Source organism: Aulostomus chinensis, chromosome 10, assembly GCF_037954235.1.
Source record: "Aulostomus chinensis isolate RoL2024-O1b breed Wild chromosome 10, RoL_Achi_v1.0, whole genome shotgun sequence".
NCBI classification, from domain to species: domain Eukaryota; kingdom Metazoa; phylum Chordata; class Actinopteri; order Syngnathiformes; family Aulostomidae; genus Aulostomus; species Aulostomus chinensis.
This window is the reverse complement of record NC_141329.1, coordinates 12434444-12449045: the sequence shown is the minus strand read 5'-3', so window position 1 is coordinate 12449045 and position 14602 is coordinate 12434444. Positions and strand designations below refer to the sequence as shown.

Genomic DNA, 14602 nt, shown 5'->3' with positions numbered 1-14602 from the left:
TTTCAAGGTATGTGCCCCAACAGAAAAAAAAGAACAGTACAGTTGGCTACGGTAGTCTTAGCTATTACTAAATTATTCGGTCAGAAAAGTTAACTTGGGTGAATGGTGAATGCGGGTTGACAATAATTACAAAATGTTGTACGATGATAAATACTGTTTTTTTAGTAGGACCTGAAGTATCCGCGAACAACCGTGGCAATATTCTCCACCAGCAGGAGCGGTAAACACAAAGCCCAGCAACTCTCACACACTGAACAGCGAAGAAGAAGAAACAGTTCCGGGTTTCCTGAGTGTCTATCGTTAGCCGTAATTTCATAGAGCCGCAGCTATGGAGGAAGCAAAAAACAAAGAGAATAAGCAGCCCGAAAAGACTGATACCAATGAAAAGGACAAAGATAAAGGCCAGCAGGCCGCAGGGAAGGACAAAGAGAAGAAAGAGGAGCAAGAATTGGTGAATTTACGTATTTTTTTATCCTATTTGCTGGGTGAGCTAAGGTTAAAGGAGCCAGACGTGTTATTTTGCCTTAGTCACTGTCGTTTTGACAACATGGTAGAGCAGGCCCAAGTCATTCTCTTTCACGACCAATGAACTGAGTTTATAATTTTATTGTTCCCTACATGTCAAACCTCATAGATTTTTAACGTTCTTCATATAAATTCCTTAAACTTGCCTACTACTAATGATGAATATAACTCGGCCGGTAAGCTAGCGTTAGCTTACGGTGCTAACTTTCAGTTAGCAGAGGGTTTGCGTTAGTTGTATGGTGCATGATAAACTAGTAAACTTGAAACGGACTAAATTGTGAAAAATTCCAGTTTTGTATCAGAGTAGTCAGCTCATAATTCAGTTGGTTTGCCTGATAAATAAATAAATATATATGTGTGTGTGTGTATATATATATACAGATATATAGATATATATATATAGATATAGATATATAGATATAGATATATAGATAGTTGTCACTTATTTGACCTGTGACGTAATTATTTGGTCTTAATCATTGACATACGTTAGCAAGTCCCTCTTAGTCCCGGGTAGTGTCATCGTATATAAAGTAGTTTTTATGCATCATTTTTAAATAACATGAATAGTGCATAGTTGAGAAATTACATTTACAAATGATAGATCAGTATAAGTTTGTCTCTTTATGCACATATTTTGTTTTAGTCAAACACATACTTATTTAAACAATATAACTGAACAGCTACATGGTTACCCTTCAAAATGAAATACAATCATTTATTTTTATATATATATATATATATTAAAGTGCATCTTTTAGCTGAAGTTATTAAAACATGACATAAAGAATGCTTAATAACACATGTATGATAAGTACCCTGCTTTATTCATCATGCAATTCTCTCTTCAACTACATCTCAGTCAGAGGAAGACAAGCAGTTACAAGAGGATCTGGAGATGATGGTGGAGAGACTGGGCGTGAGTATTCTCAAAACTTTTTGAAATTTCACAGTGCAGATTAAAGTTAAATGCTTTTAATGTCACCTTTTCCTCCACGTTGGCAGGAGAAGAACACTGCACTCTACCGACCTGCTTTGGAAGAGCTCCGCAGACAAATTCGCTCCTCAACCACTTCCATGACTTCTGTTCCCAAGCCGCTCAAGTTTTTGCGCCCGCATTATGGAAAGCTCAAAGAGATCTATGACAGCATGGACCCTGGAGAGAACAAGGTATTGCTTGGCTCTACCACAATCAATGCATGTGCATGTGTTTTTAACTACTATATGAATTGTGAATGGTGCAGGACAGGAGTGAAATGAAAGTAACTGAGGAGAATTGTTGTGTTGTGATTGAGTTTCATTTTCACTATTGAGCATGATTGAATGAATGGTAATAAGAACAGAATTGCCTCTTTCAAAACCAGATCATATGTATAGACTTGTAAACTACACACAGGTGGCTGGTATTCTTCATGTATTAGAAATGATCAGTTAAATAGTTGTGTTTTTATTTGCAGCGTTTCTGTGCTGACGTGGTTTCAGTGCTAGCCATGACCATGAGCGGGGAGAGGGAATGTCTCAAATACCGTCTGCTGGGCTCTCAGGAAGAGCTGGCCTCCTGGGGGCATGAATATGTCAGGTAAGACATGTTGACACCACAGCTTGGCATCGTCATCTAAGTACATGGTGTTTAAAGCACAATGTACTCTCTAATCAAAGAAAAGTAGCATATTTTATTTATTCATTATGAAAAACATTAGGAAGCCTATAGGTGAAAAGGATATCACGTGATGTTAATTTGTTTAGCACTGGCCGCATTCATTTTCTGTGCCACTCACCTACGGCTACTTATATCTTCTTCACTCTGGCAACAGCCCATGTGAGTGTCAAGCACAGATACATTAGGCTAACCCTTGTGCATGAGAATCAGAATAATGGTGGAATGATGTCTGCGAGACTGTTAGTTTCAGAGCTCCCAGTGTGATTGTTATAAATGTCGTCATGGATATGGACCAGTAACAGGGACTCCACTGCTTAACCTTAATATCCTACCTATGGTAATGTCTTTTTGGAGCGTCTGGCCAATTATGACTGTCTTTTCTGAATAATATGCTGTCAAACGAGGCTGTACACTCAGAGCTGCTTTGCTCATCCAAGGAGCCTTTGTGACCTCAGTAGGTTAGCAGGTCAGCCTGCATGGAGGCCACAGGATGTAGCAGCCGAAATACTCCCAAATGCTGCTTCTAAGATGTATTGATGTCCACTTAGATAAGTTCCACTCTTTACACAAACTGGGCAAATGAGGATGTTTTGTTAGAAAACAAAACTTTAATGTCATTGGATATCTGCTATTGCATCTGCTGTTTGCTTAACTTTTTAGTGTTGACTCTTAGTCCATCATCTCTCAGGCACTTGGCAGGTGAGGTGGCTAAAGAATGGCAGGAGGTGGAAGAGAATGACAAGACTCAACAGGAGACGCTGCTGAAGCTCGTCAAAGAGATTGTGCCATACAACATGGCCCACAATGCAGAGCACGAGGCATGTGACCTACTTATGGAGATTGAGAGGTTGGACATGTTGGAGGACTATATTGATGAAAATGCTTATGGCAAGGTCTGCCTTTACCTCACCAGGTATTATTATTATTATTATTATTATTATTATTATTAGGTTTTTAATTTTGCTCAAAAAAACGCAGTATGTCACAAAAACCCTGCAAATTTCACAAGTTGCAATCTTTCTGCTCTGATTTAGTTGTGTGAGCTACGTCCCTGAGCCAGAGAACTCTGCACTGCTGCGATGTGCCTTGAACATCTTCAGGAAGTTCAACCGCTATCCAGAGGCCCTTCGCCTGGCTCTGATGCTCAATGATGTAGAGCTGGTGGAAAACATCTTCACATCCTGCAAAGACATGTAAGCTCCTGAAGGATGCTTTTCCTGGCTGCCATAAGATCACCATTTTTTTTTCTCTCATGAAAGGCATATAACTTTTAAACAAAGGGATTGAGGGTAGAGGGTTTACTGGAAGGTTAGACAAAGTTTTCCTCAACATTATGTCTTTGTTACTGCTGCATATCCTGGTGTCTGGCTGGAACCTGTTTTTTTTTTTTTGTTCTGGGTGATGTGTAACAAGGGCCCTGCATTATTCTGTATCATAGAGTCATCCAGAAGCAGATGGCATTCATGCTTGGCCGCCATGGCATGTTCTTGGAGCTCAATGAAGACGTCGAGGACTATGAGGACCTGACAGAGATTATGTCCAACGTGCAGCTCAACAGCAACTTCTTGGCCTTAGCACGAGAGGTAAGAGAGAGAGAGATAAATAGACGTGAGAGAAAAATATTGGTGTAATTGTAAAAGACAAAAGGGATTCCACAGTTAGTCATTCTGAATGAATCACACCTTTGTAAAAGATTACATAGAATAGCAGCTTTGTTTATGTCCGAGGTCGTCCAGCATCCTGCTTTGATTGGCAAGTGCAACTTTTGCCACCTGCTGATATTAAGGCAAAGAACAGAAAGTTATTTCTTTTCACGCAAGTGGAAAAGTGTATGTGCCAGCTGACTGTTGGCTGTGGTCCTTGAGGTGTGTTCAGATGCAACTTTTGGGAACAACGTTGTGGTTATGTGAGGCAATGCAATACTTGTGCTTAGTTTCCACTAGTTCTTGAGTTTGGTGTATTTTCTCCCCAAAACTGGAGTATTACAGTCGTTAACTGTTAATTCCTTTCAAATTCAGTCCAGTATTTTAGTACAAATGCAGGACAGTCTGTTTGAGATTTACTCTGGACAGCAGGTACTGACTGCCTGAAGATATTGTAAGAAAATGTAACAAATTGATATTGAATAAAATGAAAGTGTCAAATCAAAATTTTCTTGCCTGATAAAGTGGTTATAGTCAACCTTGTATGTTCTTTTTTTATTGAAAATAAGACCTGAAATGCTTGTTCACAAAAAATTCCCAGGAAGATGAGTTCCAACTTCCAATGATAGACAATGTGCTTTGTCTGAAATGTCCTGAAACCTGAAAATTTAGACCACTGTACTTAGACAACACTGTGTATTGTTTCCATAGAGTTGACTCATTGAGAAAAGTGGTAGTTAGTTTCTTGCTATCATAGCAGTTTTATTAATGATGTGGGGAAAACAAAAAACACAACTCAGAGCCATCATTGGTCTTGTACACATTAATGCCATGACTATGGGACAGGAGATCTACCCTCTTTTGTAAAGTTCTTCTGTCTATCATTGGACAAGTTTCAACATTTAGAGGAGCTGACAGTATTTTACCAAGGGGAAAGGTGTCTGTTCTTAAACCAGCCTCTGGCGACTTGGCAAATTGAGTTTCAGGTGACACCCTTATCTGATGTGAGCTGAGATAACTTTAGCTTCAACTGTTCTGTATAGTTATGAAGCTTTTGTCTTAATATGTCTTCAAAGCTGGCAACAATCATTGGTCGACTGACACAAAATACTGTATCATGAATTGAATTCAGTTTATGGCTCAGCTCTACGAGTGTGACAAGCATTTGGGAGGAATTAAAGAGATGGGGTTCAGTAGAAGAGGAAAATAGGTCAAAGGGCTGCAGGGGAAAAATAAATAGAGGAGGAAACAAGTGGGGAATGTCTGAGATGAATAAAAGGAGGATGCCAGGAAATGACTTTCATCACTGAAGGGTTTTTTTCTCCTTAAAGAGAAGAAATTTCACAGAAAGAATAATAATAGATAATTAGTTGATGGCGTTGATATCATTTCAGCTGAGAGGTTGTTTGTTTCTTAAGACTTTCCCTAAAATATTAAACACTCTTCCTGTCCTTCCCAGCTGGATATCATGGAACCAAAAGTCCCAGATGACATCTATAAAACACACCTGGAAAACAACAGTGAGTCCATATGTTGATGGTGTGTCTATACAGTAAATCTGACTGATTATATTATTAGTAGTAAATGAGTTGTTCAGCAGACAAATTTGATTTTAAAAACAAAATCATTGGAGGAAAAACTACAGCTTGTACCAGAGATATTTGGATTTGATGATGAACTTATGGTGGTTTTCCTGGTATGTGACAGGGTTTGGAGGCAGCGGCTCACAGGTGGACTCTGCTCGTATGAACTTGGCCTCCTCCTTTGTGAACGGCTTCGTTAATGCAGCCTTTGGACAAGACAAGTTGCTCACAGACGACGGCAACAAGTGGTTGTACAAGAACAAGGACCACGGTACAAAAACACACCCTTTGTCTTTATTTTGATTTATAGTTTGATTTTATGTGTCAAAATCATAAACACCTTATTGATCTCTGGGGGAAATATTTTGATGTATGTAACCTTCTCAGGCATGCTGAGTGCTGCTGCTTCACTGGGAATGATCCTGCTGTGGGATGTTGATGGTGGTTTGACACAGATTGACAAATATCTCTATTCTTCTGAGGACTATATCAAGGTACATTTGGCAGTAGTTAACAATATTCCTGTCCCTGGCTTGACAAGGATAGTTTTTTCACTGAATTTAAAATGTACTAATAAGTAGTCAAAGTAGTTGATGTGTATTTCAATCTTTCTTTTTGCCCTTTACAGTCTGGTGCTCTCCTTGCTTGTGGTATCGTAAATTCCGGAGTGAGGAATGAATGTGACCCAGCCCTCGCCCTACTTTCAGACTATGTCCTCCACAACAGCAATGTCATGAGGATAGGAGCCATTTTTGGGTGAGGAAGTCTGTTCTTTGTGCTCTTGTAACATTTGAGTCTCTCCACTGATGATGTTTATTTTGCCAATATATTATGGCTGTTCATCTTATCAAGATTGTCTGATTTACAGATTGGGTCTGGCTTATGCGGGCTCGAACCGTGAAGATGTCCTTTCTCTGCTTCTCCCTGTCATGGGAGACTCTAAATCCAGCATGGAGGTATGGATGGAGGTTTTGAAGTACTCTTCCCACTTCACATTTAAAGTTGAACAGCATCCAAGTACATGTTCTCTCTCCCTCCAGGTGGTTGGGGTGACAGCGTTGGCGTGCGGTATGATTGCAGTGGGCTCTTGCAACGGAGACGTGACCTCCACCATTGTACAGACCATCATGGAGAAGAATGAACAAGAGCTGAAGGACACATATGCTCGCTGGTTACCTTTAGGCCTGGGGCTCAACCATCTGGGTAAGAAGAGGCAGCCATCACATTCAGAATTAAGAACGGAAAAAGTTGTTGATGTGTGCCATCTTTCAGTTTGTAGATCAACTTATTGTAAGAGGTTAATGCCATGAACACGCTTTCTGATTCTTCCCTTTTTTTGTCCTGCGACATTTTATGTTCATGTCATTCTTGGTCCTCAGGTAAAGGAGAGGCAATCGAAACGACTCTGGCAGCTCTGCAGGTTGTACCTGAACCGTTCCGCAGCTTCGCCAACACACTAGTGGATATCTGTGCTTATGCAGGTCAGCCTCACTGAACTATCAACCACTGCAGACATTCTAACACCTCATTTTACATACATACATACATCTGCAAGTCCATCAGTAACTTTGTATCTTAATACGCAAGTGTTGCTCACCCTGACAATCATTTTCAAACTGTGTCTGACATAATTGTCAGTCTGTTGAAGGGAGTCAATCCTCAGAATGTGTCAGGGACTGAGAGAGTGAGCCAATCAGTCAGTTCCCAAAATTGTTGAAACACACGTGCATAGGTATAGCCCACTGTTATATCTTGTTGGGTCAGACAATGGAGGACAAGCTGGTTATTTTATCAACACGCTTGGACATTTCTGCTCCCAGAGCTCATGTTTAAGCTCAACAGAGACAGAGGAGCTGGTGGTAGGTTTCAGGATGATTTGGCGAGGTGCGTACAAGCTGAGTGGTCTTGCCTGGGGCTTTTGTTGATGGGGATTGTAAGCTCTGACTGCACGGTCATCAGAAGTGGGAAGCAGGTACATCAAACTAGCAATTTCTGCTTGATCACAGATGTTGCACCACTGAGAAATAGTGTTGTTTTTTTCTTTAGACGGGTAAGTCAAGTTGATTTTTTTTTCTCCCCTACTGGCTTGAATCTCCTTGTCGTGGTTGAAAATGCCATGTTGTCAGAAATGTGCCTCAGCACTCACCTGCAGCTGTGACCACTCAGAGCACAACTTCCTCATAACATCTGCATATTGTAAGTGTTAGTTAAAGAAAATGGCCCCAGATTAAATGTCTATGTGCTTAAATTGATGCTTAAAAGATGCTTTGATGTACATAAACAGTGCTTGTGCTGCAGCAGGCTCTCATTCATGACTATTGGTAGACTGATTAATTGGTCAGCTGAATCGAGCCGATTCCTGGCATTTTGAGACAGTAGGCACTGGCCAATTCCTGCTCTCACAAGGCTCATTAAAAATAAAAAACAGTGTCTGTAACAGAATGTATTAATCTATTTCATTGATTTAAAATTCATCTGAAACATGTTACGGGCTTAGATAGCCATGTAAATGAGATTGTGATGTGCATGAAATAATGGAATTATTCAAGCTATGTTTTTGTTTTCAGTTCAGCAGAGATTCAGCAATTTTCTTTTTTATTTTTAAATTGTTATAGTCTATCAAATGCAAAAAAACAAAACATCATGATATTTGTATTATATCTCAGTCACCGGCCGACCTGCTATCTGAATGTCTGCATCTGCCGTTGGAAAAAGTCATCTTGGTGGACAACAATTCATGGCAGACCCCGCAATACACAATTGATTGAGCGTATTAACTTCCATGAATAAATCAAAAATAAGTTGTCCAGGAACCAAAGTCCAACGAATCAAATGAGGCGATAATTCTTTGTCTTCAAAGTGTACAGACAGTGTTTCTTTGTCTCTTCTTTTTTTGCACAAAAATTTAGTTCCAACACATATAATAAAAATAATCATTTGTAAGGAAGAAAATACCTAAGGATATAATGGCGTGCCTTCTTGCATAATTACAGTAGAGTGTAGGCTTCAAACCCCCCCCCCCCCAGTAAAAGGAATCATATGTGTTTACTCTCTTTTTTAATTCAGTGATGAAGATTAAATACAATATGCAGGGGTTTTTTTTGTTTGTTTTTTTAGGAAAACATTTTTTGTATTAAAGTAACTTTTACCTCCACTGAAACAGGGTCTGGTCTCCTCTCAAAACTGCCTTTTTATGCAGTCTACATACTCAACAGAACATTAATAAAACAATAAAAGAAAACTGAAATTATTCCCCAGTCTTTCTCTTTATGTACTGCATTTTATCCAACTAGCTACCTACCCACCCTCTTACCCATTCACTCACTGAGTTACTCAGTTACCCATGGAGGTGCTTTTTTTAATCATTCCCTGTGTACTTACCAAGGTAATGTGAGAGAAATGTAGATGTAGACAATGAAATGAAGTGGTAGAATTAGATCAATATCATAAGCTTAATTTGTTTATTAAACTAAAGAACAAGGTCTAGACCTGTTTGTAAAGACAAGTGACCTTATATGACTTCTGTTGTGATGTGGCGCTATGTCCAAAATAATAATAATTACAATTAAGTTGACTTTTAGGGGGCACAGGGTCCCTTTTGGGCAGCCCCCCAAAAGAACGGTAGGTGTAACACTGATAATGAAATGCTTCCCCCCCCATTAGGTTCTGGTAATGTGCTGAAGGTGCAGCAGCTTCTACATATCTGCAGTGAGCACTATGAGGCCAAGGAGAAGGAAAAGGAAGAGGATAAAGACAAGAAGGATAAGAAGGACAAAGATAAGAAGGAGACTGCTGACATGGGCTCCCACCAAGTATGGGCTAAATTATTATTAATATTTCTTTTACAATTATTTAGTCCATAATGTTTAACTTTTTTGTGTCTGGGAAAATGGGTTGAGTCATGATGTTGTATGTCTTGTTCTCAGGGTGTAGCAGTTCTGGGTATTGCCCTGATTGCCATGGGGGAGGAGATTGGTTCTGAAATGGCACTGAGAACATTTGGACATCTGGTTAGCAGCATTACTCAATATAATCTTTCTGCCCTTTATCTGTCTGGTGAACTCTTTAGTTCTTCTTACATCTTTTCTTTAATTTCAGTCTCCATCACACTTTTTTTCTGTGAGAATGAGAGACTTGTCTGTCTAAATGCCATGTCCTTTTTCTCCAATTTCCTACCTTCAGCTGCGTTACGGTGAGCCCACCCTGAGGCGAGCAGTGCCTCTCGCTCTGGCTCTCATTTCAGTGTCCAACCCTCGTCTGAATATCTTGGACACACTTAGCAAATTTTCTCATGATGCTGACCCTGAGGTGTCCCACAACTCCATTTTTGCCATGGGAATGGTGGGCAGTGGTGAGTCCTGTTCTGAGCATTGCATATGTGAAATTGATGTTGACAAACCCCTGCATACGTAGATGTTGTGCATCTTTTAACTTCCATGATGCACAAGGGCACACTTTTTGAAATGTTCTGTGGATAAAATGTTGTGTCGTTATTGCTCTTGGTACCAGTTGTAGGATCATGACCAATATTTCCCTAAAACATTTTTGCTGTTTTAACCACAATTGAGGAAAAATATACATACAAAATATATATATATAGATACATACATACAAAAATATGCAACAAGGGAAAATACTGGAGATTACCTTTTGTTGAATTGTTATTTTCAATGCAAGCTGTAATGAAACACTGCAAGTGTATTTGATTTTTTTTTTTTTTTATCAGTGTATTAATGGATGTATTAGGCTGCAGCTTGTTCAGGTCTACAATGCATTAATTTAACCAGGAAAAAACAAACAAACACTGAGTGTAGACCTTTGCTATTATATGAAAGTCTGGTATATAAAATTGTGATATATTTTTGAAAATATTTCCAAAAGTATTGGACTTTTTATGGTATTGCCATGTTTCTTGATTAATGTCCCAAAGGGTCAAATTGGTGGAAAGCCCTTCAGAAACATACATGTATCTGGATCAGTAAACATGTCATGGGTTCTTACCAATTGGTACAGTTTGTTTATGAAGATTATTTTTGTAAAGATATAAAAGTCAACATAACTTAAACTTTTACTTTGCCAAAAAAACATAGAATATGCTTTCATTAATTAATTATACTGATAATCATTGTCAATGATGAGCGGTGCTGCCTTGTTACATTCTTAACACTTTCTTTTTTCCCCCTGCTTCCTCAGGCACAAATAATGCCCGGCTGGCTGCCATGCTACGGCAGTTGGCACAGTATCACGCCAAAGACCCTAACAATCTCTTCATGGTCCGACTTGCTCAAGTGGGTGACAAAACAAAGGGCACTGCACATCAGGCATAAGTGAACTATTGTGAAGTGTGTGTTCTACTAGGTATTGACTTGGTACTGTTTGCACCTCCACAGGGTCTGACTCACCTGGGCAAAGGCACACTGACACTCTGTCCCTACCATAGCGACAGACAGCTGATGAGTCAGGTTGCTGTGGCTGGACTGCTCACCGTGCTTGTTTCCTTCCTTGACGTCAAGAACAGTAAGTTGATTTTCCTCCTACTGCCCCTCTGCAGGTCTTTGTGCGCATGTGCGCACGCACGCACACACACACACACACACACAACATTAACAATGTTGATTTCTCTTTAATATTTATTCTTCAGTTGTCAGGTTTACGTCTACGTATTATGATATGTGTTTTGAAGTATCTCATCAGTAAAGTTTGATGGAAATTGTTAAATTAAAAAACCCACAACTTTGTTTCTACTCTCACTCGACATGATGTATTTTTCGGAAAAGGGTGAATGCACAAAACAGAGATGGTAACCCAACCCTCACCTGACTGACCAGGTGCCTGTACTGTGAAGCAGGATCTGTAGATGTGGGGTATCTTCAAGTTTGGTGGTTTTGACAACCACAGTCACCACAAAGGTGCTTGTCAGTTATTGATCAAGCCAGCATTTGCCATTTCTTTTGTGTGCATGTTCACATGAACAGGGCGGTCATTACGAGGTGACCAACATTCAGCATGGAGATTCTCATATTTAACTCAAGAGGAACAAACTTATAAATATGAGGAATATAAATCTATAATACAGAGCTGCTGCTGCCAAAGTAGGAAAGAGAGGTAACAAATAAGATGTATGACTGTGTGAATTGGCAACTTAAAACACCTTTCAACATCACTGTTGATCATTAAGAGCAGAGTTGGTGTGACAGTAATCAAATTTTATTGACATGAAATGAATAAGTGGCAGAGATTATGACATATATTAGTTATATCAACATTGATGTCATTCCTTCCGCTGCTGTTTGGTCTTAATACGCAAATGTGCCACTCACAATACGAGAGAGAATCTGAGAGTCAGACTGTGATCCATCCCACTGGCTGTGTGTGTATCCGTACACCACTGTCAAATTAACATTGGATGATGTCCGTGTTGTGAATGGTCAGTGGGTGCAGCTTGCAAATGTTCGGATTTTGTATTTTACCACTTAGTCTGCTAAAAGTCACCACAATAATAAAGTGAAGAAGTAAACCACCTGAAGTTACAGCAAATCTTACTTGAGGTACAGGCCCCTGCTGTTTCTTCCTGTTTGCCATTGCCATCTGTAAAGTTGCCGGAACTGCTGTCTTCTGATTGCATGATACGATCTATTTAAATCATTCCAAAGCAGTTGAGCAACAAAGACATAATGCCCATTTCCTTTTTTTCCACACAGTATTTGCTTGATTTTAACCTTAGGACCTTAAATTTAGGACACTAAGAAAAAAAAAATGAACATGACCCTCCTAATGGTTTGTTTTTGTTTTTTTTTTGTATTTTTACCTTAAATTTCAGTTATTTTTATTAGTATGATCTGAATTATCTTATGGGGGGGGGGGTTATTATCTGTTGCTTAGATGTGACTGATGAATCATACCTATGGAGGAACTGCATCGTATTAGCTGTTGTAAAGATAAATTTTTAAAAAATTAACATGTAACAGATATATGTATTGTCACATGAAAACTTTTTTAAAAAATTAAGAAATTTGCTTGACACAACTTGTACTATCTCTGTGTGTGCATTACAGTAATCCTGGGAAAATCTCACTACATTCTTTACGGCCTGGTAGCAGCCATGCAGCCTCGCATGCTGGTCACCTTCGATGAGGAGCTCCGACCACTTCCTGTGTCTGTCAGAGTTGGACAGGTAGGTTGTATTACTTCAAAAAATTGCAGGAGAACTCTTGAAAGAAAACATGTCACCTCACTAATGTTTGCAATCTGTCCATAGGCAGTGGATGTGGTGGGCCAGGCAGGCAAGCCCAAAGCGATCACAGGTTTCCAGACCCACACCACCCCAGTGTTGCTGGCTCACGGAGAGAGAGCTGAATTGGCCACTGAGGAGTACCTCCCTGTCACTCCCATTCTGGAGGGCTTTGTTATCCTCCGCAAGAACCCCAACTATGAAACCTAATCTACCCCCAAAACCATGCTCACCAGCCTCTGTGTGTTTGTCAGGATAGCCCTCCATGGCTATGGGCAGTTATTATATTTCGTTTATTGCATGGCTGGTAAGAGTGAGGCAGACCTACCCTTAGTCCTCACTGTGGTCCAGCTCCTGCAGTCATTAAAGGTTGATGGTGGGGGTCTGATCAATTGGGACTGGAAGGACACAGAGGGCACACTTGGACCTTATCAACTCCACATAGATGGTTTCCTCATAATTTTCATGCCCACTTTCCCTGAACCAGCAGTTTTACTGATCTGGGTCCAGTTCACCACCATCCTGTATATTTTTCAGTCAGAGAAATTACAACTGTTGCGTCTAAGTCATTGCGTCAGATGTTTTCCCTTGCTATTTACATCCTCGATCATTTGTAATTTGAGCATTTTGGAAGTTTTTTTTTTGTTTTGTTTTTTTTTGGTTTTTGTTACAGTACTGTAAAAGGTTGAATAAAAAAAAAAACTCAGACCACATGGTGGAAATGTTAAGGCTGTGCTTGCTTGTTTAGTACAAAGCATAAACACACATCTAGTGACAGTGTATTAATTTAACTTGATACATCATTGTGTCAACCTGGATATAAAATACTCCAACAGCTCTGCCATCATGGCCTCTGACATGAAGTATTATAATTTCACTGAAGAAAGATCAGTGACGTAAAGTACTGCTCCTTCACTTGATTATCATACAGGGACCTTTAATTGTCACGTAATGACACATGTCAACCAGCAGACAGTTGCACCTTTTTCAGCAGAATTAAGATGTAGACACTACAGAGTGTGATGATCTATAATTATGGGGGTTTCTTTGGCAAATGCTGGTATTCCACAACAATGTCAATTTTCTTTCACTTTGATTACTTTTTATTTTGGCCTCTGCATGCCGGTCCCTGAGCCCAGTTTCACTTGTATACTCAGCTCTGGACATCTGGAAAATTTTCTCAAATTGTTCTTGACAGAACTACATTTTGTGGCCACACTATGCCTGTTGTGATCATTTTGAGGTCATCTATATACAACAGTGTTACTTTTTTTGGGGGGGGGGGGGTCAACTCAGATTTCTTTAAAATAAATTGACTAATCTGTAACAGTGCATCATGGCTAGTAGAAGTATGCAAATTGAAATTATGTTATAACTTGAGAAGTTTAAATGTTTTTGGGAACATTTAAATATCAAGGTGTGTATAAGACAATAAAGCCACAATTTATTGCTCAAAACATGACTAACGTTACATGGAGAGCTTCACGTGATGGGATTTCGCCGGAATTACCTAGCTACCGGCTTCCGGGAAGACCTTCCGTCCGTCCGGCTTTGCGGACTCAAGGAGAGAGAGGTAATGCTGCGGTCCTAAACTCAATTCTTTATGAAAATGCTTATTTAAAAAAAAGAAACATATCAGTTGGCTGTTATACACAGGCACTGGTATGCAATTCAAAAGTACGTCTCACTTGATAGTCTCGAGATGTACCTCGTTGTGATGACTTTCTGGACTGGTTTCTGCTGACTGGGGCTCCTGCTGTGTTTTCGGGGATTAGCTAGCTAGCTAGCTAGCGTTTCATGCTAAGACGACGTGGGTGTTCTTTCTTCAGTTTAGCCTTTCAAGCTAGCAGGCTAACACCACAATAGACAACCAAGGCAAGTCCTTACACATGTGACCTCTGGGAATACATTATCTATAGTGTGCAGCTTTGCTATATGACATTTGACAAGTGACAAATGG

General features: G+C 39.7%; 2 protein-coding genes across 6 annotated transcripts in view; both read left to right on the top strand.

Moving 5' to 3' along the window:
• Positions 1-231: 231 nt before the first annotated feature.
• psmd2 (proteasome 26S subunit ubiquitin receptor, non-ATPase 2) lies at positions 232-13355 on the top strand. The gene is made up of 21 exons (XM_086216094.1): positions 232-451; positions 1388-1444; positions 1531-1695; positions 1983-2104; positions 2874-3098; positions 3220-3378; positions 3624-3768; positions 5288-5348; positions 5536-5682; positions 5799-5905; positions 6040-6167; positions 6280-6367; positions 6452-6614; positions 6791-6892; positions 9075-9223; positions 9338-9421; positions 9594-9762; positions 10605-10699; positions 10802-10928; positions 12467-12585; positions 12670-13355. Exons 1-21 carry the CDS (start codon positions 329-331, stop codon positions 12850-12852), a joined length of 2718 nt encoding a protein of 905 aa, XP_086072220.1. The 5' UTR covers positions 232-328; the 3' UTR covers positions 12853-13355.
• Positions 13356-14149: 794 nt separating this feature from the next.
• eif4g1b (eukaryotic translation initiation factor 4 gamma, 1b) overlaps positions 14150-14602 on the top strand; it is a 47357-nt gene continuing 46904 nt past the window's right edge. For 4 of the 5 annotated variants that reach the window (XM_086216091.1, XM_086216090.1, XM_086216089.1 and 1 more), the window contains exon 1: positions 14150-14215. The gene's annotated coding sequence lies outside the window, so the exon portion shown is untranslated. Of the gene's footprint in view, positions 14216-14245; positions 14518-14602 lie in introns of those variants that run through there. The other variant, XM_086216088.1, reaches the window with a different exon arrangement.